This window comes from Alosa sapidissima, chromosome 23, assembly GCF_018492685.1.
Source record: "Alosa sapidissima isolate fAloSap1 chromosome 23, fAloSap1.pri, whole genome shotgun sequence".
Classification (NCBI taxonomy): domain Eukaryota; kingdom Metazoa; phylum Chordata; class Actinopteri; order Clupeiformes; family Clupeidae; genus Alosa; species Alosa sapidissima.
The window spans coordinates 6,797,447-6,825,220 of NC_055979.1; the positions used below are offsets into that span (position 1 = coordinate 6,797,447).

The following is a 27,774-nucleotide window of genomic DNA, read 5'->3' on the forward strand; positions in this document are numbered from 1 at the left end:
TTGGGGCTTCTGACTGGACCCTGAGCGATGTTCCTCTTGTGGTTTCCCCATTAGCGCGCGGTGGATTCCGTGTTTCTGGAAGTTATATAAACAGCATCTGTGGGTGTTTGTTTAAAGCTCGGGACACCCAGGCTCATGACAGACTAATTTACAGAGGGGGAAAGAAACCGGGTTAGACGACTCTCACACACACACACACACACACACACGCACACACACACACACACACACAGGGGGTGTGATGAATGGGCTTTGTATGTGAAGGTATAGCTGGACGTGTGTCGTCTCAGCTCCCTGGTGGAGGTGCTGCTGTGTGTCTTTGTCTCCGAGAGGAAGGTTGTGGCAAGGGCGCAGAGCACTAGCAGCTGTTTCTTGATCCAGATCCTGAAGATGCTTTCGATGCACCAAACAGTTTCTCTAGCCAGAGGTTCACAGGACTGCTCTGATAACGCTTTCCTACTTTTAAACAAATTAACTCAACATTGATTTTTTTTTTTTTTTTTGGATCTCATTTCTTATTTTTGTAATGATTTCAAGTAGTCTGTACGTTTAAAGGAAGTACTTTGTGATTCCATTTTCGGTGAAAGTAAGACCCTTTGATAATACATGTCTAGACTGGGATAAGATTAGTGGTAAGAAAAAGCAAACATCAAAGCCATCTTTGTCCGTCTGCTGATGTACCTTCGTTTCTATATCTTTTCTTGTTTTCCCATTTATCTTCTCAAGATTAGAGTCTCTCTCTCTCTCTCTCTCTCTCTCCTCTCTCTGTCCCTTTCTCTCTCATATAGAGGATATAACTCCTCTAACTGAGAGCTCTCTCTCTCTCTCGGAATTCATCTTTGGTTAGGCCAGCCAGTGTTATCCAGAGCCGACTGTGTTGTGACGTCGGAGACAGATGGATTTTCAAAAATAGTTTTCATAGCCCTGGCTGTGCGCACACGATAAGACAACCTCGGCTCACGGCTCATTTAGATCATCAGCTAATAAACCACCCATTAACAGTCAGCCCGGCGTCACAATGATCCTCGCCGGTTATCTAGAAAGGCACAAAATGTCAGCCGCTCTGTCACGCGCTCTCTGACAGTCTGATTTGATTTGGGGCGACGGCATAAAACCCTTGAATCCTTGGAAGATCAAATATCCATAGTGCTTGTTATTCAAGCCTGGATGGGTATGCCAATTCACTGTTCCATGGTGTTTCTGTTAACATTGATAAACGCTGTGCAATGTTTTAGAATGTCATCTAGGTTTATTTGTTTACCAGTTGGCTTAGTGGTGTTCCTCTCCAGTTGCCATTTATAATTTGGAAAAATGACAGTAAATCGAGAATCATAATCTTTTTTTGTTTTCTTTCCTCATGCAGTGTTGACAGTTATGCCCTGGCTCTCCTAGTGACAGTAATCTCATTGTAGTTTATTTGAGAAGTCATTTTCTACATATGATGCCAACTTGTAATGGGATAGTAATGAGTTTCATAGGGGATTTTTCTTGAATTTGATTTTATTTACTTTTAGTGTTTTCCAAAAGGAAAGTTATAAGGAGGCTGAATACAAAATATATGCAGCTCATGCAGCTCAGTTCTTTTGACATTTAATTTGTGGCTTTCCACGCATATGTAAACAAAGTTATATTATGCCAAATAAATAAAGAGATATAAATAAGCGAAAGCTCTACACTGTTACTGACACAGCTGTTGCTCTCATGGTCTTAACAGGCCATAGCAGAACCCTCTTAGACATGCTAAGTTGCCAAGCACAGCAATCATTTTCCTGAGCTGTCAAGAACCCCACTATTACCACCACCACCCCACCTTTATCAAACTCTGTGACCCACCCACCTCCTCTCTCTCTCTCTCTCTCTCTCTCTCTCTCCCTCTCTCTGTCTCTCTCTCTTACTTTTTCTCTATTTCCCTCTCTCTCTCTCTCTCTCTCTCTCTCTCTCTCTCTGTGTGTCTCACCATGTACATACTTGTGAATATCTGAGGTCATGACTCGTCATTCAGTGTTCCATGAGAAGCTGTTACTTCCTGCACAAATCAATCTAATCCCGCTCTGTTGGCCCCTGGGTCTGGCACCCCGACCCCTAAGGACACTGGGAGATAAGCAGCAGAGAAGCATGGGGCTCAGCTTGAATAATTACCAAAAGTACAGACAGACTGATCCCTAGAGATACAGGAGCAAGTGTTGCCAGTCCCCTCCCCCCCCACCCCCACCCACCCACCCCCTTCACACACACACACTCACACACACACACACACACACACACACCAAGATACATCCTATATCTCCAGCTGTCAACCTCTGTCAAAGATGGAGCTTGATTGAGAAGGGAAGTCTCCCGGGCCATTACTGAGTAAGTAAACACATACCAGATAGATTGTAATAGGCATGAATGTAACAGGTCATTCATTTAGTCTTTATTTGCTCTGTTATTCTTTAATTTCATCCTCCTTCAGAGGCAGAGCCCCAGCGTTTTCGTCAGACTGCATTGAGCGCTCACTAGAGGCACCCCAGATTGTGTATACTCTCTTTGTTCTTTTCTGTTTGTCCCACCACGGCCACTTGTTATGCATATATTACACATATTATTGATCAGTGATGTGCATCACTGCGAGACCACGTAGAGCATAATAATGAACCGCAGTGGAGGGAATGAAATAAACAGGTTTAAAGTTGCATGCTTATCCGCACAGCCAGTCCACAGTATGCCGTATAAAATAATAAAGAACCCCATAGGGGCTGGAGCACTAAGCAAACTAACCCGTGCAGTAATATAATTCATCTCTCGTCCCTGTTTCTAATGTAAATGTTTGTGGTCACTCGTGCCGCTAACCTCAATATACAGTGCTGTGGGATGACTTAAACATCGCCGGGGCGGCGGGTAATTGCATTCGGTCAGGGATGTGAAATACTCTTACTATATCACTGTCACAATCTCCATACATGCACAGGCTCTGGCATCCCCTGGTCCTTTTGTAGTTCCTTGGGCTCCTGTTAATGGGGATATTGATCATTCTGACATGGTCGACATTTCTGTAAACCAGTGCCGGGCCACCCCATTTGAAAGTGTGCTGCGTCAGAGCCTGAATGCATTTAGATGACTTCATTTCGTTCCAGCACAAAGAGCTCTTCTTTTAAAGATAGCCATCACCCATACAAAACTTGGCCTTTAAAGGACATCGTTTTTTTTTTTCTTTCTTTTTTCTCGACGTACGTGTTAAACAAAAGTGAAAGGAAGGAAGATAGCCATCTGCTATCTCAGGCTAAAGCTTTCATCTTGCGTTTTTAGCACTCTTGAGATGGAAAGCTTCCTTTAAAGAGAACCCACTAGATTGTCGAAAATCAACGAAAAAAAGCTCTCCAAGAAATCAATGCTGGCTCTTCAGTAATAATTTCATACTTTGCTTTGTGTTGCATCTATTAGCATTAACTAGTATTACCATATGAGACAACCTGTTACTTCTACATCTTTAGCATAGATATTTGCAGAAGCTCGTGGGGTACACTATGTAGTAAATTTATGTTTACATAATTTAATATGTAACAATGCAATGTTGCCCATATTTCTTGGCTCAGTGGATGTAAACACCTCTTTGCAAACTCTTCTCAACTCTGACTTTTTAGCTGTTATGAACACATTTTTCTTTTTTTCCCTTCTTTTTTTGGTGCAACCTGCCTCTGCAGTGTTTTTTAGTATATCTCTGCAGTCCCATTCAGTTCTGCTCTTACTGTATGTCTCAGAGCTTGTACCCAAACTCTGATGTAAAGAATCCATTCTCTTGTGAATTACATAAGTAGCAGGGTAGTGTTTTGTGACCTCCGAACAAAAGGCTTTCAGAGCAACACCTATCTCTCTGTAAAGGCTGATGAAAATTCCACAACATAGCCTGCTGTCACAGCTATGTTGATTAATGCACTACAATCATCCAAGTCCTCCAAGCTTCCTCTCTTTTTTACTCTCTTTGAGGCAATCATATTTTGACAAGATTTGCATAGCTAAGAACTGTCATAGGGTACAATTGACAGTTTGTACCACTCAAGTACATGCTGCATGTGTCCCCTAGTTTAAGCCCCAGCATGCATATATATTTGATGCATCTCAAAACTTTGTCTCAAAACCAAGTTTTGAAATACAACTCTTTTTTTAAGTACTGCTTTCATATAATACAAAAATACAGCAGGTTGTGGTCAATTTTTGAAACAAGCAGTCATAAAAAAGCAGGTGGTTAGAGAGAGTGACACTGTATAAATTGGGTTGTGATACTTCTCTAAATCAGAGCTTCTGTGAGTAAATCTTGTCTCGCCTCAACATGTCAAAGTACTTCATGTACCTGCGGACGGAATAATAATCACAGGCTTGGCATAGCCTTATTTCATTTACAGGATCGAGGCTAATAGCACTGTCACATAGAGCAATAAATCACGGCTCTGGCTGCTCAATAGCAATCAACTGGAGTCAAATAAAATCCCATTTGTTTTCCATCTCAAGTGTAAAGAAAGATTAGGCCTCTGATTGACATTTGTAAGGTCAAGTTACACTCATGTTTACCTCTAACTGGGGAGGAAAGGGTATCAGAGGTCGCCTCAGGAAAATGTCGGCTCACTGGCATGTTTTTGTTGTTGTTGTTGTTTAGTGTTGATGTGCAAGCAACGTTTGTAAATATATGGCTCATTATGTTTCAATTATTTATAACAGCCTCAGCTGTTTTTATTGCATTTCAATGGGGATACAGACAGTAAGATAGGTAAAGCAGGCTGTCAATGGACGTTATTGGGAGTGTTCCAAAAAGCTCTGGTCTGTCATTTTCTTGTTATCAGTAACAAAGTCGAGTATGGGTTTTTGGAAACCCACATCCTAGATAATATAACCTCTTAATCGTGTTGTGAGAAACACTGACAGGAGCAAGAGCTGAACTGGAGCTGTGTGTTGTCATTAGTGTACATTGTTCCAACCTTAGACACAGAACAGTAATTACTCTTGTCAACTCACAGATTTGGATAGCTGTTGCAGAATGAGCAAATGTGGAAATGGATGCAAAGCATCTTATTTTCAGCGTTTTTTCTGTTTCTACCACAAAAGACTGAACGACACGTCTACAGCCATCTCTTTTTTTCTGTGAGAATTGGGAGTGATAAGTGGAAGCTCTTGTGTCTGTCCGTTAAACATAACTCAATTATGAATCAAAGTGTGTGACAATTAAACGGCTTTCCCGGCAAAAACATGAATGTGAGAGGGAAGAAAAGGATTCTTTTTTTCCCCCTCAGTCCCTCTGAGACCAGTAGGAATGTGTTGCTCAGGGGCAGTTTTTGCAGAGATGGGAAAAAAACAGGGGTGCTTTTTCGCCTCCTCCAAAAAAAAAGAGAGGCCTCTCTGGCATTTGCCAGGAAAAACATTTGTGATTGAGGAGCAGTGTGGCGGCCATCAGTTTAAGGATGGTTATCTAACCTCTGGCTCTCAAGAACACGATTGCCTTAGTGATTCCACTCCATTTTTCTTAGCTGACAACCACAGTGTTTGACATTTGTCTGTTATTCCGGAAAAAATCAGGGCACAGTTTTGACAGCATGTGTTCAACTAAGTGAGAGTGACAATATTTTCCAATCCAAATCCAAATCAAATCCAAAGTAAAATATAGTTATGCAGCTAGCAATTATTGCATGCATTCTTGAACAGGATGTGTGATTATTTCGCTCCTGATTAATAGTCCATCTCTTTTTGAGGCTAAACAAACACACTGAACTGAGAATGGTTTTATCGTTAAGTGAATTTCTTCCTGCATGTTCTCTTTCCTTATTGAATTCAGGCTGTCTGCTCTAAGTCTGTTCTGTTTGTCTGATTTGAAGGGGTGACACAGAAATCAATATCCTCTTCCGTGTTATGGAACATATGGGGCCCTATTTTAGTAAGATAGCGATTTTTGGATCATGCGCCAGACGACACCTTATGTTGTTAATTGCCACACCTCTGGGCACAAGGTTTAATAAAAGAGCAGCGTATTGGCAAAAAATTCCTCACTTTATTGAGTGTAAGATTAGAATAAGCCTTGTAATGCGCTTTGACCACCTTGTGCCAGGTGCACGATAGGGCCCCTTATGTGGTTAATTGCCACACCCCTGGGCGCAAGGTTTAATAAAAGTGGAGCGCATGGCGAAAAATGACTCACTTTATTGAGTGCAAGATTAGAATAAGCCTTGTGACGCGCTTGGGCCACCTTGTGCCAGGTGCACGATAGCTTTTGACTCTTTTCTGCTCAGGTCAGGAAGAGCAGTCAACCAATCAAGCAGTCAGTCTCAGTCATTTACATTACAGTGAGAATAAGAACACAAAAACAACATTGTCCTTGTTGTTGTCATCGTTAGAACTTCTAAAAGTAGGCTTTATGTCAGTGTGTCCAGAGACAGAATAGAGGAAAATAAAGTTTTTTTTTTTTTCTGTAGGCTTGAAATGATTTCTGTTGTGTATTTGAAACATTTTCTAGTACTGTGTTCCTATCTGGGTCGAACTTTGATTTCATTTGCTGTTTGATGCTGGTTGATAAAGTTATATTGCACTGACTGGCAAGGTCACACCAGAGTGACAGCTCTGGGTAGAAATGAATGAAACCCTGATTTTTGACAGAGAAGTCCTAACAGGAACATCTGTATAGGGAGAGAGAGAGAGAGAGAGAGAGAGAGAGAGAGAGAGAGAGAGAGAGAGAGAGAGAGAGAGTGTGAGAGAGAAAGAGAACACTATACTGAGTGTTTTGTTTAATTTTGGTTCTAATACCAGGACAATATTTCCCTTGATTCCACTGTCTGATAGAAATTGTAAAAGGCAGTTTGATGATTGATTTCTGTTTCTACAAGCTCCATTGTTTGCATCTCAAGAGAGAGTTGCTGTGATATGACCTCTCAAGATCTGGCAAACACAGTTCTCTGGCTGCTGATCTGCTTTTGCAAGACGCACTCTGGAATGTGGGGAATGACCCTGCAAACTTGTTTTAAATTGCTCCACTTAGATTTTAGACATACTGAAAAAGATCTGTGTTAAAACAGTAAGCCCAGTTTTTTTGTGTTAGTTAGTTTTATGCCTATTATTCACAACAATTTATAAAAAATGACTTTGCCAGGAAGTTTTTTTTGTCATGGATGCTGTCCATATTTTGTTATTTAATGTCCTTTTCACAGACACTGTCTTTGTTTAGATTGCGCATAAAGCCCTACAGCTCTGATTGGTGGCGCTATACCTCGTTCTATACCTCTTGCTCCACCTGTGTCTCGCATCAGATGTGGCAGTGATATTTCCATATGGGACCATAATGTGGACATGCAGAAGGGCATAGCTCATACTAGGTCCAACAGTGAGAAGGTGTTAAACAGGTTGTTTTACACATGTACTGTAGGCCTCTTAATTTTAATGATCATAGGCTTTCTAACTTGTATGTTTGTGATCACCGATGTTTGTTGCATTTGAGGTTGTTTTCAACCATTTGAAATGTAAGTGGCATTGCCTGACAACTCAGAGAACGTATTTTGTTGCTAAACTTGGATACCATAACTTAACATACACACACATTTAGATAGACGACCTGCGGGGTGGATTGCACTTGTTTACATCATAGTGTCTGGTCAGTAATCCTGCTGTGTGTGCTCTGCATAGTAATTTGTGAGGATAAAGCAGTTGCTTATAGTTTGCACGCCCCATACTTAATGTTCTCGATTTGTCCAGTGTGGCTTAACAGAGGCAGAAGCTGCAGGATCCATCTCTGCAGTGTGTGTATATATCCGTATATGCTCCAAACCTATGCTAAACCAGTCCAGTGGGAAGTTAACAGTGGGAGGCAATCATACTTACAACATGGAAACTCTAAATGAATGGGATATGGAGGACCAAAGATGACAGGATAAATAAATAAATGCAGACATAAATTAGGAGATGTACAAATGAATAGATGAATGTACAGTTTGGTCATGGAACCTAGTTATTAATTAATTTAATTATGTATTTCTTCATTTATTTCTGTATTTCTTCATTTATTTATTTCTGTCTTTCTATTTATTTACGTAGGCTATGTATTTCCACATTGCTTGACTTATCTGTTCCATTTCCACATTGCTTCATTTATGTAGGCTATTTATGTAGCCTAGGCTATTTCTACATTGTTTCATTCTTTTAATTATGTATTTCCCCATTGTTTAAATTATTTACTGTAAATATTTACTGTACGTAAATGAGGTAGCAACTAGAAAATGTAATTTTGAGGAAATTACCAGTGCATGAAAATATAAACATACTGTATATTAACATAAAATGCAAAACAAACTTTTACTTGGAAACAGTTGGCAGGAGTCATAGTTGATAACAACTGACAGTTGAAATGTCTGAACAGTTAAATAGTTGAGTAGTTTAAATAGTTAAATTATTTAATAGTGAATTATTGTAGTGAGGACATTTATTTTGAAACAGTTGTGGGCAGAGGAAATAGTTGAACAGAATAGTCTTAAGAGAGCCAGATTGTATGCTTAAAGCCTTAGACAGAGTATATAGTTTAAAAGTTGAATTTAGATAGTGTAATGGATGTTGATAGACAGAAAGTTGAATGGATGTTGATAGGCAGATTGTTTAATGGATGTTGGTGGATAGTTTAATAGGTGGATGAGTGAATGGTTTGAAGAGGATGAATGGATAGAAAGTTGGATGGAATGTGCCTTATATCCTTGTAGAATGGAGAGACACAGAGAGAGTTGGCCTAATTGAGCAGAAAGCAGTTGATACAGGTGCAATCAGTTTAACTGACTCTTTGATGGGTCCTAGTAGTGAGCAGCTGGAAGTTGATACAGGTGCAAATCAAGTTAATTAGTCCATTGTGATGTCATAGTGCTAATGCAAAGTCTATGGGGAAAAATAAGCTTGTTTTTTATTAATATCTCAAAAAGTATAAAGTTTACAAAAGTGAAAAATACATTCCCCACGTGTCCTTTTCAAGACCTACGTTACAAAGTTTGAACAAAGTTTCTACGTTAAACGGTTGAAGCTGAATTAGACGCAGAAATTTGGTGGGAAGAATAATAAGAAGAAGAAGAAGAAGAAGACTTTGGATAACAGAACAGTGCATTTTCATGCACTGTAATTAGGTAATTGTGGAAATTAATTAGGCCTACCAGTTTGACCAAACTGTAGATAAATGTATTTATTTGTAGCCTACATATCTAATCTATGTCTGCAATTATTATGTTTTTATCCTGTCTTCTTTGGTTCTTCATACTCCATTCAGCAGCTGGCTAACTCCCGTCAAACAGCACCGATTTTTTTTTTTTCACATTTTTCCAACCGACAGTATGCCGTAAACATGATCAACTGAGCTCCGTGTTAAAATTGGCTGGAGTTCTCCTTTAACTGTGTCAACTGCAATGAGGATGTCTGCCACAAATTAAATCTGGAGTCCAGTTCAGGCATATACGATCACCTATGTTCTTGGCTCAGTTAAGCTGCTTGATGTGTTGAATAAGTAGGCTCTTTCTGAAATGTGGAAAGCGTGAACTAAGTTTGTCTCTGATTATGACTCTGCGGTAGCCTTTTGTGCGCTTCCATTTCAGTGGGAATGCACCATTTAATTATAGGGCAGGAAATTAAGCAAAGCCATTTTACCCATGGTATGAATAACTTCATTATAGCCCACTGTGTGGGAGGCAGGTTAATATCTATGTTCTGCCATAGCTCACGTCCCCCCTCAAAGTTTTGCCATTTCTTTTTTATTTCTGGCTATATAGCCTTCCTTGTTACTTCTGACTTAATTTTCTTTCTTTCTTTCTTTTTTTTCTTTCTTTATTTCTGCCTCTTTTGTTCTCTCTCTCCTCCCCCCTCCTTTTTCTCACTCTCTTTCTTTCTTTGTTGCTTTTATGGTCCTTTCTTTAAAAAAAACATGTTAAGTTCTGCAGCACTGTGCGTGGGCAGACTCTAAAACAAGCTCAAAGTGGCTGCTCTGTTCTGCAGTTTGTGTGTCTCCGTCAGCCGTCCATCACGGCTGGAATAATCCATTAGGTCTGCCACTTAATCCACTAATATTGAACCACTACAGTAACTAATTACCGCGGACAATTACAGCAGGCCTATAAAGCCCCTACCTGTCTGATAAATACAAACAGCTTTCAATGTCTGAGAGGTGGTCCTGCATCTCAATGAGGTAATTAAGGCAAGTCATTATCACTGTGTATGACTGTGAAGTTCACAAAGTTTGCCACCATTAACAAGCAGCACAGGAACACTGAAATTATTAGTGCTTATTAAAGGATGTTGTTATTATTGCCGTTATCAGGTCAAAGCGGCTTAACAGGACTTTTTCTAGGAAATGTAAGATGATTATTTGCACTGGTGCTTTGTTGTGTCGATTGTCTCATAGTTCTTCAATTATTTTCAAGTGTAATTGCATTTGCTCGACCAAAACTCTTCATCTTCTTATTGCCAATGATTGCAATTGAATTGTGTTTTCATAATGATGTGAATAACAATGTATCTGCTGAGTTATTAGTATATGTTTATGTGTAGTGAATCGTTGTCTTCGTCTTTCTGCAGCTGTTACAAGGGAAGTCGATCCCAAAGTTTGGGACTCTAGATGAGATTGAGACGGGCAGTGGTGACCGTGAGGGACATTACAGCGGCGACTGTGACGACGAGGACGGCTGCTGGGGGTCAGGAAATGGAGACGTGAAGAGGACAATCCTGAGAATCTCCAAACGTGAGTGCTCTCATCATGTCCACTTGATCACAAACAAGGCCTTGGCGTTGCAGATGAATGATTTTAACTATGGTCAGTCTGGGAGCGAGCTTGTTCTGTATTGACCCGTAAGCAGTGGTGTTTATTGTATCCCTTATCCGTAAATAGGGGAGAAAGTATTGCCGGCAAAAATCATTTTAAACACTTTTCTATTTCACACTGAATTCACAGAAACATATAACATTGTAACAGTCTGGTGAGATGCCACATGTTCTAAGCATCTTACCAGACTGTTACGATGTTACGATACGTAGGCCATCGAGACATCCAGTATTCTCACCTGAGTGTAGACTTACCTGACAGGTACTTTAGCCTGTGCTGTTCCCGTGGGACGGTTCTAGCAGAGCTAGAGGGATCCTGCTAAAGAACGAGGGGATTCAGACAGATCCCGACAGAGTCTGGCTCACAGCGGTAGGTAGAATAGGCAGTAATCGCTTCAAAGCTGTCCTGCTTCCCCTGAAAGGAAGTGAGTTTCCATTTGTCCATCAGTGACAACCAGGTGAAAACATTTTTATATTTTGTTGAAATTAGATTTTTCTGTGACATTATTTTGATTTTGCCCCATGGAAATGTTTTCTGTGGAAAGCCAAATGTCCAGGCAAATGTCCAAAAAGTAAAAAGACCTCTAGTGTAGTACAGCTAGTTCTCAACTCTAGGGCATTTTATTTAGGGCAACGTGGCAACGGGCATGACTTCCTAATGAACTAAATCACTTCATACAACAATGTTATGATTGTTTCTAAAATAAATTCCCCTCCGATCACAAAGAGCTCAGTTGTTGCCAAGGGGTTTGGCTGGTGTCGGGTGGGTTGGGGATGTAGTGGTGAGGCTCCGCCTTAATAATCTCACCGCCCGCCCTTCTCTCTGCATCAGCTGATCTCCCTCACCTGTCGTCGCCCATGCAAAAGTGTCTGATTCATCACACTCCCTCCGCCCTCCACCGAGAGGTCATCAAGATCCCCCGGTCATCTCACAATAACGTTTCCCTATCCGGCCTGTCCGTCAATCTGACACCAGTCCCACGCAGCTGTGTCTAATCGCTTGTGTGAGTGTGTGAGTGTGTGAGTGTGTGAGTGTGTGTGTGTGTGTGTGTGTGTGTGTGTGTGTGTGTGTGTGTGTGTGTGTGTGTGTGTGTGTGTGTGTGTGTGTGTGTGTACGCACGTCATGCCATATTTCACCGGACACTGTGGGGACTCCCTCATCTATCACGCACCCAGCCAAGCTGCTCTCAGGCGCGGGCGTCACACATGGTATCCAACAGGGCTGGGCCTCCCTACTCCTCCTCTCCTCCTTCCCTCGTGCTCCTCCTCCTCCTCATCTCCTCTTCTCTCCCCTGCGACCATTTCATGTGCGGTTCAGAGCCGTGCCTCTCACTCAGCAGGCCTTCTCTCTGCAGCTGTCTCACAGCCTCTGTCTGAGCCAAGCCAAGCTCACCACTCCTCTCCTCTCCTCATCTCTCCTCTCCTCACCTCTCCTCACTTCTCCTCTCCTCTCCTCATCTCTCCTCTCCTTTCCTCTCCTCACCTCTCCCCTCGTCTCCTCAACTCTCCCCTCGTCTATTCACCTCTCCTCTCCTCACCTCTCCTCTCCTCATCTCTTCTCTCCTTTCCTCTCCTCACCTCTCCCCTCGTCTCCTCAACTCTCCCCTCGTCTATTCACCTCTCCTCTCCTCTCCTCTCCTCTCCTCAGCACAGTGCAGTCTTTTAAGGACAGAGCTCGTTGCGTTCACCCACAGCTCCCCTGTGCAGTGTAGTGCTCAAACAATGTGGACTAGCACATTGTAATATTAGATCAGATTAATGTTATCACCATTTTAGGAGGGGAAAAATATAGGTGTGCAGGTTTAAAGCCGTCCCGAGTATGTATTCTGTATATTGAAATGTCTTGCTTGGCCTGTGTTCTCCCAGTGGAATTTGGGATATTTATGGTCGGTCAAATGTGGAGGGAAGAAGGAAAGTCATTGATAATTCCCGGTACGATCGCGTTATGTAAGTGCCGGGGCTACAGAAAAAGAGCGCTTATAGTTCTCACACCGACGTGCCTTTTCTGTTTTGATTTTTTTTCCCCGCTAAGTTCACATTAAATGAGATTTGGAGATTAGGGGAAGTTGCAGATCAACAGACAGGCCTTCATTTCATTTCCCCTTCTCCCCGAATGGCACAAGAGCTGAGGGCTGGTATCGAGTTTTTGCTTACTTGCAGCGGAGTTTGTTAAGCTGCCTTGTGTTTTAATCACTAAGGGAAATTATGATGGACAGAAAGAACAGTCTGAAATCCCTTAATCTACTCAGCTCTCCTTCAGTTCCCCGAGGCTCAGCAAAGCGTGGAACACACAGTGATATTTTAGAATTATTTTTTTCCCCTTTTAATTTACACACTATGCTCCATCTTTCTATTTTGATACAGAATGAGAAGTGTACAGAGGAGATAAATGTGAAAAAATGCACTTGTCTGTTTCATGCTAGAGGGTTGAATTGAGTGATGTTTCCAGGTGCATGTTCTTCACATTGCTCCAGAGGAATCGGATGGATGTTATATATTTGTTTGCGTATACAAATGTGTGGGGACAACATGTTGATGCCAGTGGCAAGTAAACATTTGTCTATCTGCATTGGGCTGAAGCAGTTGGTTGGGTTTGGCTGTTTGTTCTCTACAAGCTCGACAGTTTGTCAATCTTCACACACAGAAGCCCCCCTGCCACGCAACACCCCCCCCCCCCCCCACACTCCCCTCCACACACACACACACACACACACACACACACACACACACAACCTTACGAACTTGGGCAGCAGCAGTATTGCCCGTCTCGCACATGCCAAGGATGACATCTGAATGTCAATAGAGCTGTCACTCTTGGGGCAAAGGTGTCATTCCTGTCGTCACCGGCTGCTCTGTACTCTTAACCCCTTTAAGGCAAGATATCTGTCTGCATGAAAGCTCACAGGCCCGGAGGCACACAGCATTACCATACCAGCGCTTTATCAACATCCAGAAACAACAACAACAAAAATAATATATTTAAAGGTGTTCACAGCTGAAAAGGAAAGGGAGGTTTGTCTTCTGTTTGAGAATTCTCAATTATTTGCATTGCATTGAAAGTCAGCAGCATTTAGTGAAGTCTCTTGTGAGCCCCTCTTGAGAAATGTCACCGGGCACTGGCTTTGCAGGCCAGTAATGGCAGCTGCTGTTTATGCAGCGTGCAGGAAAACGGCGTCAGGGAGACATGTTGGCGGCAGCAACGCAGTGATAAGAGACTCAATTTCCTGTGAGGACACACAAAGAGCGAATAAGAGAAGGAGAGATAGAGAGAGAGACAGAGAAGTGCAGAAGGGCCCTTTTGGTGGGCCTGTTATTAATTAATAGCCCGTCTCCTGGGGACATTACATGATATGAATCCCTGGGTCTTCATCACAGTTCTGGCGGGCTAATGAATGCTGAAGGTGAGCCTTTCGACGCGCTGAGATATAATGATCCAAGGTATTGTGAGAGATGCTCGTAATGGAGCCAGTGGGGGTATCAAGATGCTGGAAGCTGATTATATATGCAAAAATCCAATGCATCGCGGCTCTGTAAAGCACTACACCGCACACCTCTGTGAGATGTCCAAGATCAGCTTGCCTGTGATTGTTACTGTATGTCTAAAAAAGACATTTGTATTCACAGGAAATGACCATATGAATGAAACATATCTCTGTGCACTATTAATCCCATTAACCTAGCATGTTGTACAGATGATGCTCTTGCTGGTGTGTGAACTATGGGTTTTATTAGTCCTCGGTGGTACCATGGTTACTGAGATCTACAAAGACTAGCTTCAGGCTGATTACAGTGCTGCTCATTAATGTCCAGACACCTCTCTCTGTCCAGTCCTTAAAAAAGAAGGGGTGGGGTGGTTAAAAAGCCCCAGCCTCCCAACACACACACACACACACACACACACAAAGTCAACACTCACACTACACTATCGGAATTAGACACAGCTGTTTGGTGAGAGAAAAGCTCTTTTAATGTTTCTGTGTTTTGTTATTTTGTTTTGGTGGGCTATGTTGGCTATAAAAGAACGGATAATAAGAAGAGTCACTGTGAAATATTTAGTAGATGTGTGGGTATGGCACCAGCTGTGTGGAAATGAGGTGGCGTGTCAAATAGTGATGGAAATGAACAATAATCATCAGCCTCAGAAGCTGGGCTCAGGTCTCTCATTCATATCAGGAGATGAGAGTCCCGTCTGTCTCAGTGGACTCAACTGCCATTCGGCTGGCTGCAGAGATCTGCCTCTAAGTGCAAACGCAAAACCAAACGAGCACCGCCGAATGCGAGTTGGATGAGGCGCCGCTGTCCTTATGCATCATTGAAGAGCTGTTTGCTGCCGCGTTAATGGGCGCTGTAATATCTGCCGTGCGATTATCATGAACCATCGTTGTCATCATTAGACTTTGTTATCACCCATAACGTCACCTCCTCTAATGACACTCTCGTATCTCTCCCTCAACCTCTGGCAGTGAGACAACGATTGCCATCGGGGGGGGGGGGGGGGATTATGGAGCATTAATTGTGATATCAAAGTTAGTGCCAGGGTTGTTTGAAAGTAAGGCGACGAGCGGTTCGCCTGGCTGTCGGCAGGACCTCGATGGGGAGGTGGCAGAGGTTGCACCCTATTAGCGTGTGTTCGACCGTGCCACTTGTCCTCCTCAGGGCAATGTCATATGTGGCAGCTGTTCCCCACCCAATTAAAAGGGCTGCTTTAGGAACACTGGCGCTCGGAGAGCCCTGTCGGGTCTAATGCGGTGGACCGCATGCTGGCCCCGGAGCACAGCCACTGTATTTATGTTTTTTTTTAATACCTCACAAGATGTCGTGACCTCTCTGCGCGCCGCCTTGAATCCAACGGGAAGTCATTTCAATTTAGCGTCAACTTGAGTGTGTCAACTTGTCCATGCCACGGTTTACCGTTGATGGTCAAGTGTTCTCGAGAGATTCTATATTTTTATTTTCGTTTTGCCTTGAAAGTGGCTTCACCTCATTGTGCAGTAGTTTTTATGGTCGTGGAAGGGCTCGTTGCGGTTATTAATGCCTCCCAAGAGGCAGAGATCAGGGTCCCTTGAACAATACTTCCCCAATGTATTTTCAATGCAACGCTGATCCACCTACATTCTGTAATCTGTCACTTATTTGAACACCACTCAGAATGTACAGGAGTATTGGTATGGATGTGAGATGTCTTGCTTCATGGAGTTTTTTTTAAAGATGTCGAGGGCACAAGGCAATAACGCAGTGCATGCAGTGAATAAATACATAATTCCAGCTTTTTGCCTTTTTTTCTTATTATTTATTTACACAGATATATTGTAGATTAATATTTTGCAATGTATCAAGTATTGCAGAATAACTGAATCGCGATATCATTATCATGGGCAGTATCAGTCAGTTGCTCTGTTAATTTTTTTTTTGTTTTGTTTTTTTTTTCAAAAAATGTTCAGAAGGGAAATTGTCCAGAAATAACATATGGTTGATTTTAACATTATTCAAAAGTCAAGGTAAAGTTCCCAATTACAGAAGCACTGTCTGAGGCTGTTATCCCCAGAGAATGATAAACAGCATGATTTATTCATGGAAGAGCAACATAGTGTCACCCAAAGTTCTGATTTCCTCTGCTCTTTGACATATTACTTTGCAGCAAATTGCTCTAGCCGAGAAAACGGTAAATAAAAGAATAACTTCTCTTCGTTTTCTCCCTCCATCCTGTCTTTGCTTATTTTAAACAGCTGAATCACTATTTGGAAATGCAGCTCTGAAGTCATTACTAAATCATGTGTCGTGCATTACTCACTGGCACATTCACATCCTATAAGCTGACCTATGTCCGCTTGTCTGACTGAGCTTTATTATCTCATTCACACAGGTAAACAATCAATAAAACGTAGAAAATGTCACATTTCTTAAACTCACATATTAATGTTCCCATGTCTATGTTCTGGTAGGTTAAAAAAATATAACATATGTTTCTTTGACTGTTCCTTATTGGATCACATGGATTCTGCATGAACTATAGCTGATTTTTTTTATCATTCTTTCTCTGTTGCCATAGAGATTATATGGTCTGATCTTAAGAAGCTGTTAACACTGCAGGTAATAGTAACATCCTTGATTGTGGTCTCTGAATGGCAAAAATGGAGGACATTAAATCGAGTGTGCAATCGAAGTAATTAGCTGTTTCTTATGAAAAGTTTTCTGAATAACTGTTGTCAGTCAGCTTCCTATCAGGAAGAGGCTTTGTTGAGAGTGTTGGTTGCATAGCATATACAGTTACAGGCTCTTGCTTTTTTCCCTTCCAGTCAATAATGGCATTTGGAAATCCCTCTCCACTGCACAGTGAATACAGCGTGTGGCGGAGTGCTTAGCTCTGGATTACCCGGCACATGAGCAGTTTGAAGTAGCTTGGAAATCCTATCTGTCTCCAAAGTTCATGAAAAGTTCTGGTCGTCACCAAAAAGAAAATGCTGAAATTGTCAAAATCCCATGCCTAGTTTTCCTTTTAGATGGTTAGAAATGTACATGTGTTTCTGTCATTTTTTTAAAAAAAACACAGAGGAGTGGTTGAGAAAGTTTCCTTGAGAAATGCAGTGGCTTTTTATACTATTCTCGATGCTACTTGCTTGGATCACTGTCTCATATGCAAAAAAAAAAAAAAAAAAACAGCCATTCTCTGGTTCGGTTCCATAAAAGACAAGCCCTGCCACTCTTCGCCCATCAGCTGTGTACTTAGGAGAATACCTGCTGTCATTTTGAAGGGCATTTCACTTTACAACAACAGCTCTTCAAATTCACGTTTTCCCTTGAAGGGCTAGAATGTGCAAAAATGTCAAACGTCAGTTCCAACCCCAGCCTAACCCCCCCCCCCCCCACCCAACCCTCCACCCCACGCCTACCCAGCACCTCCCCAACAATTAGGTGCCCCATTCATAGAGGGAGGCAGGAACAATGGTAGCGGGAGGCCAGTGCATCTGTATTGTCGGCCGCATGTTTAACAGCACCGCACGTGTTGCTTCCCCCCACACGGCCGCCCCGCTCCTCTCCACCCCTTAGTCCCATAACTGACTTAATGAGTTGCAGCTTGCATGCAGCAGGACGCCTCGCTGCGGTAATGGACCATGAAAAGGGCAAGCACACATCACGCACACATCATTCTGCGTGGCACCGGCGTAATCGCCTTGATGGCAGCCGAGTCACAACGACCAGTGCCAGGTGGCTTCTCAGTCGCCGAACCCAAAGCTCCATTACCGCGGAGCTGCCGAGCGACTGCTTTATTTGTTATCCAAGTTAGTTATTCAGCGTCGCTGTAATTTGACCTGTGTCTGTGCCTAATAACTGCAGAGCCTTAAATGAAAGACTTGTAAATTAATATTACGTTCACCCTTGAAGAGTGGTCAGCCGTTATATATAACTGTCTGGACTTTCTTGGCCAGCAGTTAATGTCTTGCCCTTATCTGAGTTTGTCCTTGAGTGTGCATCAGTGGAAGGGCTGAGCCCTCAATGTTCTTTCCCTCCATCTCTCTTTCTCTCTCTCTGGACTCTCTTTCTCTCTCTCTGGACTCTCTTTCTCTCTACTTTCTCTTCCTTCTTTACGTTCACAGTCCACCCTCACTATCTCTCTCTCTCTCTCTCTCTCTCTCTCTCTCTACCTCACTGGGCATAAAACGCTGCCCTCCACCGCGGTGCAAAAAGCACTCAGCTCACTAGCAGCAAGCTACAGCACCCTCAGACATGGCTCAGGAAAGCCAGGTCTCCCTGGGGAGCTGAGGGCCCCAAATGAACAGATTCGTAAGAACACACTCAGTGGACACTTTAGCACAGCTAAATAAACTGTCACCACCATTACGTTTGTTTTGTTTTTTGTAAAGATTTTTTTTTTAGGCCATGGCATGTGATTTGTGGCAAAACACGCTCATTTGATTGCGTTTGTGTTTAGGCATTTGCTTTGGTGTTTTATTATTTGTACTCCAACTATTCATCCAGGCTCAAATCAGTTATCGTTTCCTCCTCATCTGAGGGGGGAAGCAAAATAAAATCACTCGCTCATTAAAGGTGCTCTAAGCGATGCTGTTAACTTCTGTTGACGTTCAAACAAAACAGAGAGCTAGCTCGCTACTTCCTCCCCCTCCCTCCCATGCAATTGAAACTCTCCTAAATGAGCATCTCGTCTGTGATTTGCTGGAACAGTTTATTATGTTTTTATTTGCTAGGTTTGCCCAGGTTGTTTTCGTTGCCGTTTTTGGAGCCTGGGCTGTCCACAGAGATTGCGTTTTTTTACAGTGTATTTAAGACACAGGCAGCTAGTGGATGGTGGGGTGATGTTTGCTGTAAGCGACAAAAAAAAGATGCATCCAACTTTAAAGTCTGATCCTTCCATTTCAGATATAACAGACTGTGCTTGCTGAACAGAGCTGAGCTAGAGCGACCGGGATCGCAGATGCCTTAGTGAGAGGCTTATGTATCACAAATGTATTTCGTCTACCGTCAGCTGTGTTCAGTGGGTACTGGCGTACCCATGAGCTTCCGCCGCTCATCGCTGTCGTTTTTAGTATTCATAGCCCGGCGTTCATAAATATCATCATACCTCCTGGCCCTTTGTGCCAGTGCTATTTGTGAAGGGTTTAGCTCGCTAATTGGTTTTAAGTCACAATCATTGTTTGTCACGACCTAATCCTTGCAGGAAGGAACGCTCTTTGTCTAGTGTGGCTGGAATGTTGATTTGCTTCTGTTTTAAGTCTGTCCGTTAGCAGTGTCTCGGTTGACATGCACTTGCATCTTCCTCAAAAATCTCTTCAAGACTTTCAATCAGCAACGCCTCATGCAAAAGCAAGGATATTATGATGTTCTCCAAAGAGGCATGCGCCTGTGTTTATGTGCAATCACAGGACATGCAAATGTAAGCTCTTAAAGCTGTGTTTACTGAACTCATTTCATCACACATACTGTATTTTACTCAAGTATTGCTGTGAGATTGCATGCAGTACATACACAATTTGCTGGCACTCTCTCAACATAATATCCATCTTGAGGAGCCCAAGCTGTAAAGCTAAAGTTTATGCCACTACATCTGAAAACTGTCTTTTTTTCCCCCTGTGCTAGTTCAACTTCAGAGCTCGAACTCAATATCAATGTGCCAATAGGTGACCAAAGTTCGGAGGCACCCAAATATTGAGAGAGGCCTTGTGTTTGCAATCCTGGAGCCGAGATTTTGGGAGCAGGACTTTTGCCAGCTTACCCCTACTTGACCCTGTATAGCAGACAGGTCAGAGGGATCTTTCTCTCAGACCAGTGTGAGAAAACCAGGGATGAGTTAGACACACAAGTCCCTGTCAAGCTCTGACCAGAGCAGGACCGTCCAGTCGTTAAATTTATTCTAGCGCAAAGTTTTCTTATTTCCTCCCTCATTGCTCGTGCTGAGTATTAGAGCTGTGTTTTGGCATTATTGCACCCCTGTTGAGTTCACTTGAGATCTCAGTTTGAATTGCAATGATTGTGGGACAAAGGAACAAATGTGTTTCCTTGGAAACTTAACATGTGCGTTCCAAAAATGGCACTCTAGTTTCCGTATGAGACACTTCTGTGCCGCTGCCATTTGGTTGTGTATGAATACAAAGTGTATAAGGAGACCTTCTGAATATGCCTGGGATGAAACTGTGAATGGCATTTAAATGCAGTCTGAATTTACTTTCGTGCTGTTATCAAGTTTGTAGGCGCTAATCTAATTCATATGTATGTTCATACACTTGTCATTATTAAGCAACATTTGTTTTTCATACTCTGTAGAGAATACATGTTGCACAATGCATATTAATGGGGCAGAATGGAAGTTGGAAGAAGTTACATTTGTTAGATGATTTCACAGAACTAATTGCTGTTCAGGAACAGTGCTTCATGTTTTGGACAGTCTCCTTTATTTTCCTGAGAGAGACCTTGGGGAAGAGGTTAAGATATTTGGTGGAAAAGTGTAGACAGCCTCTGACAAAGACTCTGTCAAAGGCTGAGCCCATTGCTAAGAGCTGGAATTCCGACGAAAGATATGTGGAACCCTCATTTCTCTCTCTCTCTCTCTCTCTCTCTCTCTCTCTCTCTCTCTTTCTCTCTCTCTATTATAGACACACACATAAACTCATACAGTCTCTCTCTCTCTCTCTCTCTCTCTGCAGCTGCAAGCAAACAAGTTAGAAATGAAAAGTGATTATAATGAAAAATTATTATAACTAAGCATGATATGACCTGTAGACACTTTTCCAACGATTTGTCTGTACCACAGGTAAAAGGCTAAATGTATCTCTGTGGCGAGGAGAGAAGGTATCAAAAGGGGGAAAAAATGACTGCAGAATGCAGTGTTGCATGCAGACACTGGCTGGCTGTTGTCCGTCTGAGTAGCTGTCAAGTTGCTGTGAGAGAGGGCAGCTCAGCTGTCAGACGCTTGTCGTCCAGCACCCAGAGTGTGACCCTCAGCCCACGTGATCAGTACCTGGCGACCTCTTAATTGGCCCCCTCGCAGAGGACTGTCGGAGCCAGTTGAGTCTTCACCTCTTGACTCGGCCGGGACTTCCCCACCACCACCTCAAACTCACCCCCGCACTCAACCTTCCTCACCCCTTACACTCGGGTTAAGCCACATGGATGTCAAATGTACACAAAGCAGGGGCCTTGACGAGAGAAAGTGTCAAAAGCTGTTAAAACATATGCCTGCCAGAAAAGAGAAGCCAGGTAAAAATAGAAAAGTCCTGTCTGTTCTCTGAACCCTACCCCCCTCACACACACACACACACACACACAGACACACACACACACACACACACACACACACATATACACACATATACACACACCCCTACCACTGCTGCCTCTGCACTCCCCAATCCTCCCTGGATTTAGTCTTTTGTCACACCCATGCGTTGGATCATATCTGGGGCAGAAATGAGTGAGGATAATGAGCGATTGAAACATGCATGAGTTCACAGTGCATAATCGAGTGTGACAAAGACTTTATTTGCTCTGATGTGTGAAGATTTACAGTCTAGGGAAAAAAAAGTCAAAAAAGCCACCCTTGAGATTCAATGAAAAACTTATCTAATTGCTCTTTTCCCCTTTCACTGTAAATCACATTTCCTTCATAAACCTCTTTATTTTGGGAGGAATTCAATGTTCAGTCATTCCTAATTATGTTTATTTTATTTGCCAAATACAAGTTATTATACAGAATAGCACAGTAAGCGATATTTAGGATCAGTGTTGAAAAACTAAATGGATGGTTAGAAAAATCCTTTGAAGAGTGGTTTATTAATATTTCCAGCTGCACAGTCTAAATTGTGCATGTATATAGATGTAATGTACAGCACATTCCCATTTTACAACAAAAGCTTGTTCTGTCAGCAAAACAAATGTTCTACCTCCCAGGCAATCTATCAGTTTTTTTTTTTTTTATTGCTATTTGTATTTTTTCCCTGCGTTGTTTTTTGGATGTTTCGAGCTTTATTTCAATTACCTGTTTGCCGGCATGCTCCATTTATACTTGTCAGCGTCCAGATCTCCCGCATTGCCATGACCACAAACAAGTCGCCACCTGAAGATTCCATTCCAGCATGCACACCCGTGCGAGCGAGCCAATGGTGAACCGCGGGAGTCTCCCCTGTGCTTGCAGGTCCTGCGCCATGCCAGACAGCAGAACACATCCCTTTCACATACGTAGGATTACTCTTACGCATGTTCCTGCAGACAACAAAGTGATGGATGATACATTATCCATAAGGGGAAAACTGGCAGAACAGCAATTCACGCACCGTGTTGAGCCGTGCCAGCATGTATTTGTCTCCTGGGTCATATCCAGGCACTATGTGAAAAGATTTAAATCGCCATCACCGCTCGTAAAAGCCAAATTTCATTTTAATGGGCTTGACGTGGAGAAATAAGCCACCCAGGGTCGTGCCAGCCAAACAGTAACAATTTACGCTTCAGGGAGGCTCAACTCAACAATAGGCTCTCTCTACTCCTTTTACATTAAGCATGATATCCAGGATGCTGGACCTAAAAAGAACAGACAGAGTGGAGGAATGAGAGAGAGAGAGAGAGAGAGAGAGAAAGAGAGAGAGAGAGTGTTGTCAAAGTGGAGGGGGGGAGCAGAGAAGGAAAGAGAGGCTCAAAACACCTCTCCCCATGGGGCATTACACAGCAAAACAACGTTCATATCCACCCAACCACTGCAGACTTATACAAAGCATTAAAAACAAATACTGTGTTATCAGAAACAAACCTGAAGCCCTCGAACAGATTTCGACCTTAACAATCAAATAGGCTACTGAAGCATAGCAAAGCCATGAATATCTCTCTGACAAAAAAGTGGATTTTTTAAAGAATTGTGGTGCACAGAATGTTATGTTATGCCTTGGAGAGAGAGATTGCAAAGTGAAGTGAGAAAGGGAGACTATAGATTTGCAGATTTCACCTCAGTATTAAGTTATTCAGTTCCTATTCTTCCATGCATCTTACAGATACGCTACATGTAAAAATAAGGCGGGTGTAAAAGCATGTGACGCAGTTTCCTGCTCTCTGATCCTCTTCTCCCGTGGGTATTATTAGCTAAAGTCTTTATCAGGATTAGGAATAATATCTGATGCATCTGCAGTTTGCCCATTTGTCCTGAAATTTGCCGCAAGTGTGAATAATTGCACAAGGAATAATAGCAGGAAAAAGCAAGGGAAAGGGGTTGAAACATTTATGCCTTGAGGAATTCTTACCTTTGTTACGTGACTCCTCTCTCACCTCCACTGTGGTTTGCCATCATAGCATACCTACTGTATATGTTTACTTTATTTTTTGTGTTTATGTTCATGAATGTGCGCAAGCAGTTGATGCACATAAATGAAAATGTTTATCACAAAACGCAGGGCCAAATACCAAACAACTTATAGCTAATTACATTCAATAATTAGTCAATTTGCCATATTGTACCTTTCAATCCATTAATTTTACTCACATTATTTTGCTTATGATTTGATTAGTCCTCTTAATTGAACTCTTGTTATTCTGTCAGTGGTTTGAACGTTGAAACACAACTATACAACATAATTCAACATTACTATATTTGACATTAAGCAGTGTGTCCTGGCATTCTGCACAGTTTATGTGTTTCCTGAAAATTGTTGCGTTTAAATCTCAGAGCTCTCAGAGACAGTCTTTCATCAATGTTGCTTAAATCAATTCTATACAACTCAACATGCAGCACAACACCACTGATGATAGGACATGTCACAATGTTATTCTGTGAAGACACAAATACAGCAGGAAATGGCTTTAGTGAAACATCAATAGTCCTCTTGATGATGACCTCTGACCTCTTCATAAAGGTCAAACAACAAACAAGTCAAACAACCTTTACTCAAGGTCGCAGTGTTGCATTCTTTGCCTTGAGGGTGCTGCAAACACTGCTTTCACCCTCATTTGTTGGCACACATAATCAGCAAGTTACAACATACAAACATACAAGCAGAAATGGAATAAAAATGAATAAAATGTAGCTTCTCCCAGTCTCCCAGGCAGTGGTTCTTAAACTGGGGGTCGGTTTTTAGTCAAAGGCTTCCACTGACATAATGCCTTTGGTGTTGACATAGCCTACCTATGAGAGAAGATATTTTCTAGCTCTGCCCTAGCAATGCCCATCTCGCAACATTTCGAGAGAAGGGGGTCGCGAAACTTAGCCCATGTCTTTTGTAGGGGGTCGCCAGACAAAACGTTTAAGAACCACTGTTTTATACCATTAACACTGTGATGTCAGTCACTGTTTACCAAAGATAAACCCTACCATGACCTAGCTGATCACTATGCTGATAGCCAGCTGTATCGTTTTGTCTCCCCCTCATTTCTCTCCACCAGCACCCCTGTGCCGTTTGTCCGTGTGCTTTACAATGTCGATTTTCAGCTAACTTGTCTTAGCGCCCCTTGTCCAGGCAAAGGCTTTTTGTGATCTTCATCCATCCTTATCTGTCACAGGATCTTAATTGGAGGTGGTAATTATCTGACCACATGCTATTAAGTATCCTATTCGAGGAAGTGTGGTAACTGAAAATGAATGCCCATTGATTGGCCGAGCTGACATCTGATTACCTTCTTCTCTCAGATTAGTCTTGTATTGATCTCCAGTCCCTTGCTGTCCCCACCCATCGACCTGTCGCTAATGTGTGGCCGAAGCTTGACCATTCATTATTTGTGTTATGACTCACTCATCCATCCAGAGTGCCACTGATGTGCTCTGAGAAAATTGACTTTGGCCTGACAGTGGTCATTTGATACCAACCACCCCCTCCCCAGTCTATCGTTCATGTCCATTTAGAATACTTACTTTTGGGCCCAGTGCAGATAATGTGCTTTTTTTTTTGGTCCCTGAGAAGGAAGGGTAATTTGCTGCCAAGGTTACCAAGTAGGACAAAATTGGCAAGTGCTCAGCATTTGTTAAGTTAAATGGATATCACTGAAATAAGCCTTTGCTTGCTTCTTTGCTAATGTAAAGCTACACATAATGTACACACAGGAACGCAGAGGTCATACATCATATGGTAACCTTATTTTGGATAATAGACTGTAAGGTATTTGAACTTCAGGTATCCTTGAATTTGACAGCTCTTTAAATCAGGCAGGTGTGTGGGTCCACCTGAATATATGCACAGTGAGATAGAGCTGTTTGCTGTGTCTGCATGTTGATATCGATTGGAGAAGGTTAGGCATGTTTATGGCAGCACTCCGTACATTAATGGCACCACATTAATAGTGAATGATAATTTCACACTTGGAAAAAGCACAGCAGTTATTTAAGCTATTTGATTGGACAAGAGGCATTCCATTACTGTAATTATGTATTGCAACAGCACTGGCTCTTTTTATCCTGTCCGCATCTCCCCACTTTGCAGTGCCCCCATGCAGTCACTTTATCTTTTGCTTGTTTGAAGAACAGGCCTAGCACAAGATTAAAACAGCACCACATACAGTACTTGAACCATGTGATGAACCCACCTTTCCGTCTAAGCAATTGCAAATCCTAGGGTACAAATTTAACCACATCCAATTACAGGGCTACATAGAATTGCATTTAATGGAGCAAGCAGATTGATTTAGCTTGGCCCTGAGCTCTGGACACTCCACTGGGTTACTGTGGAGCATTGTCTCGGCCTTACATATTAATCATTAGACTTGAACAGGGGAGAATGCTGTCTAATTGCAAGTTAAGTTTAGGCAAATTGATGTGTTCCAGCGAGATTGGGCTGGAGCTCATTTCACCCCTGAATCATTGTGTTGAGGGACACAGGAGGACATGCCGGGATGTAGGGAGTCTGCGTGTGCTTCACTTCACATACTGTGTGCCAAGCAGGGGGAGCTTTTGGAATGGTTGTAGAGCATGGTTTGTTTTAAGTTTCAATTTCCTTTGGTTAGGATTGTGAATGTCTATATCATTAATTTAATAGATACATGCTTTATATGTCTGTAAGATTGAGGATATATTTGTTAAATGACTTTTAAAATGGTAAGCCTCATACAAGTTTTCACATTTTAAAGTCAATATTTTGGCATCACAACTTTGAGTGTCCTTGACTGTTTTATACCCAGAGGATAGTAGCTTGTAAATTCAGGGCAATTCTGTAGGAAATTTGTAAAAGGACATGAATATTTAGAAGACCTTCACATGAATTACCATTTCAATCATCTGTGTACTGAAATTGGTTTTGTTTTAAGTTTCCTTATCAAGCTTAACCAGACCTTTCTCTGCTAGGTTTAAACATTCAAAACCTCTCCTTCTTTCAACAGTAAAGGAATCTTCATACTTGTCACTCACAAAAGCAAAGTAATATATTACAGAGTTTATTTATGTTTCTTGAACTCCTCTCCGTTGTTAAAGTTGGCCATATATTTCAGTTTCCTCAGTCCGAATTTACCTTGAGCCAGCATTGAAAACTTCACTTACACTTCACCTCACTTACACTTCACTTGACAACACTTCACTTAGTCATCCACCTTCTAGATCTGCATGGAGAAATACATATGCAATAGCAGAGTATCCAGCTCACTTGGCTTTATATTTAATATTGTCAAAATATCCAAAATATGCCAAAATAGTGTTTATTGGAGTTAGTCACTGAAGTAAGAAATGTGTTGCTAGGAGAAAGGGAATATGGGGAGTTTCAGGAGTAAAGGATGTGGAAGTTTTGTTCTACTGCGACATTGACGGTGCTTATTGATGATACTGTACCCCATAATGCATTATGCCTGCCTAATCTGTTAATTCAGTATGAACTTTCTTACAAAGTCTCTTCCTACAAATTCTTCTTTTTTTTGTCTATTTGTATTTCCTCTTTTCTTCCTTATACTATCCTTATGCAATATGCTGTACTTTTGGCCCGTATAGCCTGCCTGAGTGTAGTGTGATTGTAGATAAGAGCATTCCATTTTGCCCTAGGGTAACCACCCCTCTGTTCAATTATGAGTGGAAATTTTGCCAATTTCATCCTCAGGACACATTTCTTTCTTTCTCGGGTGATTATTCAAAGTGCTGTGACTGCTCAGATTAGAAACATGACAGTAATGTGTCACTGCCTTTGTGTGTACCATTGTGACAAAGCCACCCTAAAATAGACACAAATGAACTTAGAGCATATGATTCATATATGGCTGCAATAGAAAGTGACGTATATGTAGTTGAATTTAGAGAATGTTTTTTTTTTTCTTTTTTTCCATTAAATACACAGAATATGGAGAATTACTTTTCTGACTCCTTGACACATGGGGGAGAGGGTCCTGGAGTGTGAAATCCTGGTGTGAATGGAGGTTGCTCCCTGACAGACTGTCACCCACTCAGACATCACAGTCCTGAGCAGTCTGGCTGTGTCTATATCTGTCTAATGCCTTATGTGTTCCAGTGAAGTGTATTTATAGAACACGTAGATACACAACTTCAAAAATATGTGAAGTATGCAGCTTGTTAACAGTTTGCCT

At 42.0% G+C, this 27,774-nt stretch overlaps 1 protein-coding gene across 1 annotated transcript in view; it reads left to right on the plus strand.

Annotated features, from left to right (window-relative positions):
* LOC121699031 (glypican-5-like) overlaps positions 1 to 27,774 on the plus strand; it is an 81,703-nt gene that overhangs the window by 34,952 nt on the left and 18,977 nt on the right. Inside the window, exon 5 of the mRNA XM_042081629.1 lies at positions 10,552 to 10,714. Coding sequence (XP_041937563.1) covers positions 10,552 to 10,714 — 163 coding nt within the window. The remainder of the gene's footprint in view (positions 1 to 10,551; positions 10,715 to 27,774) is intronic.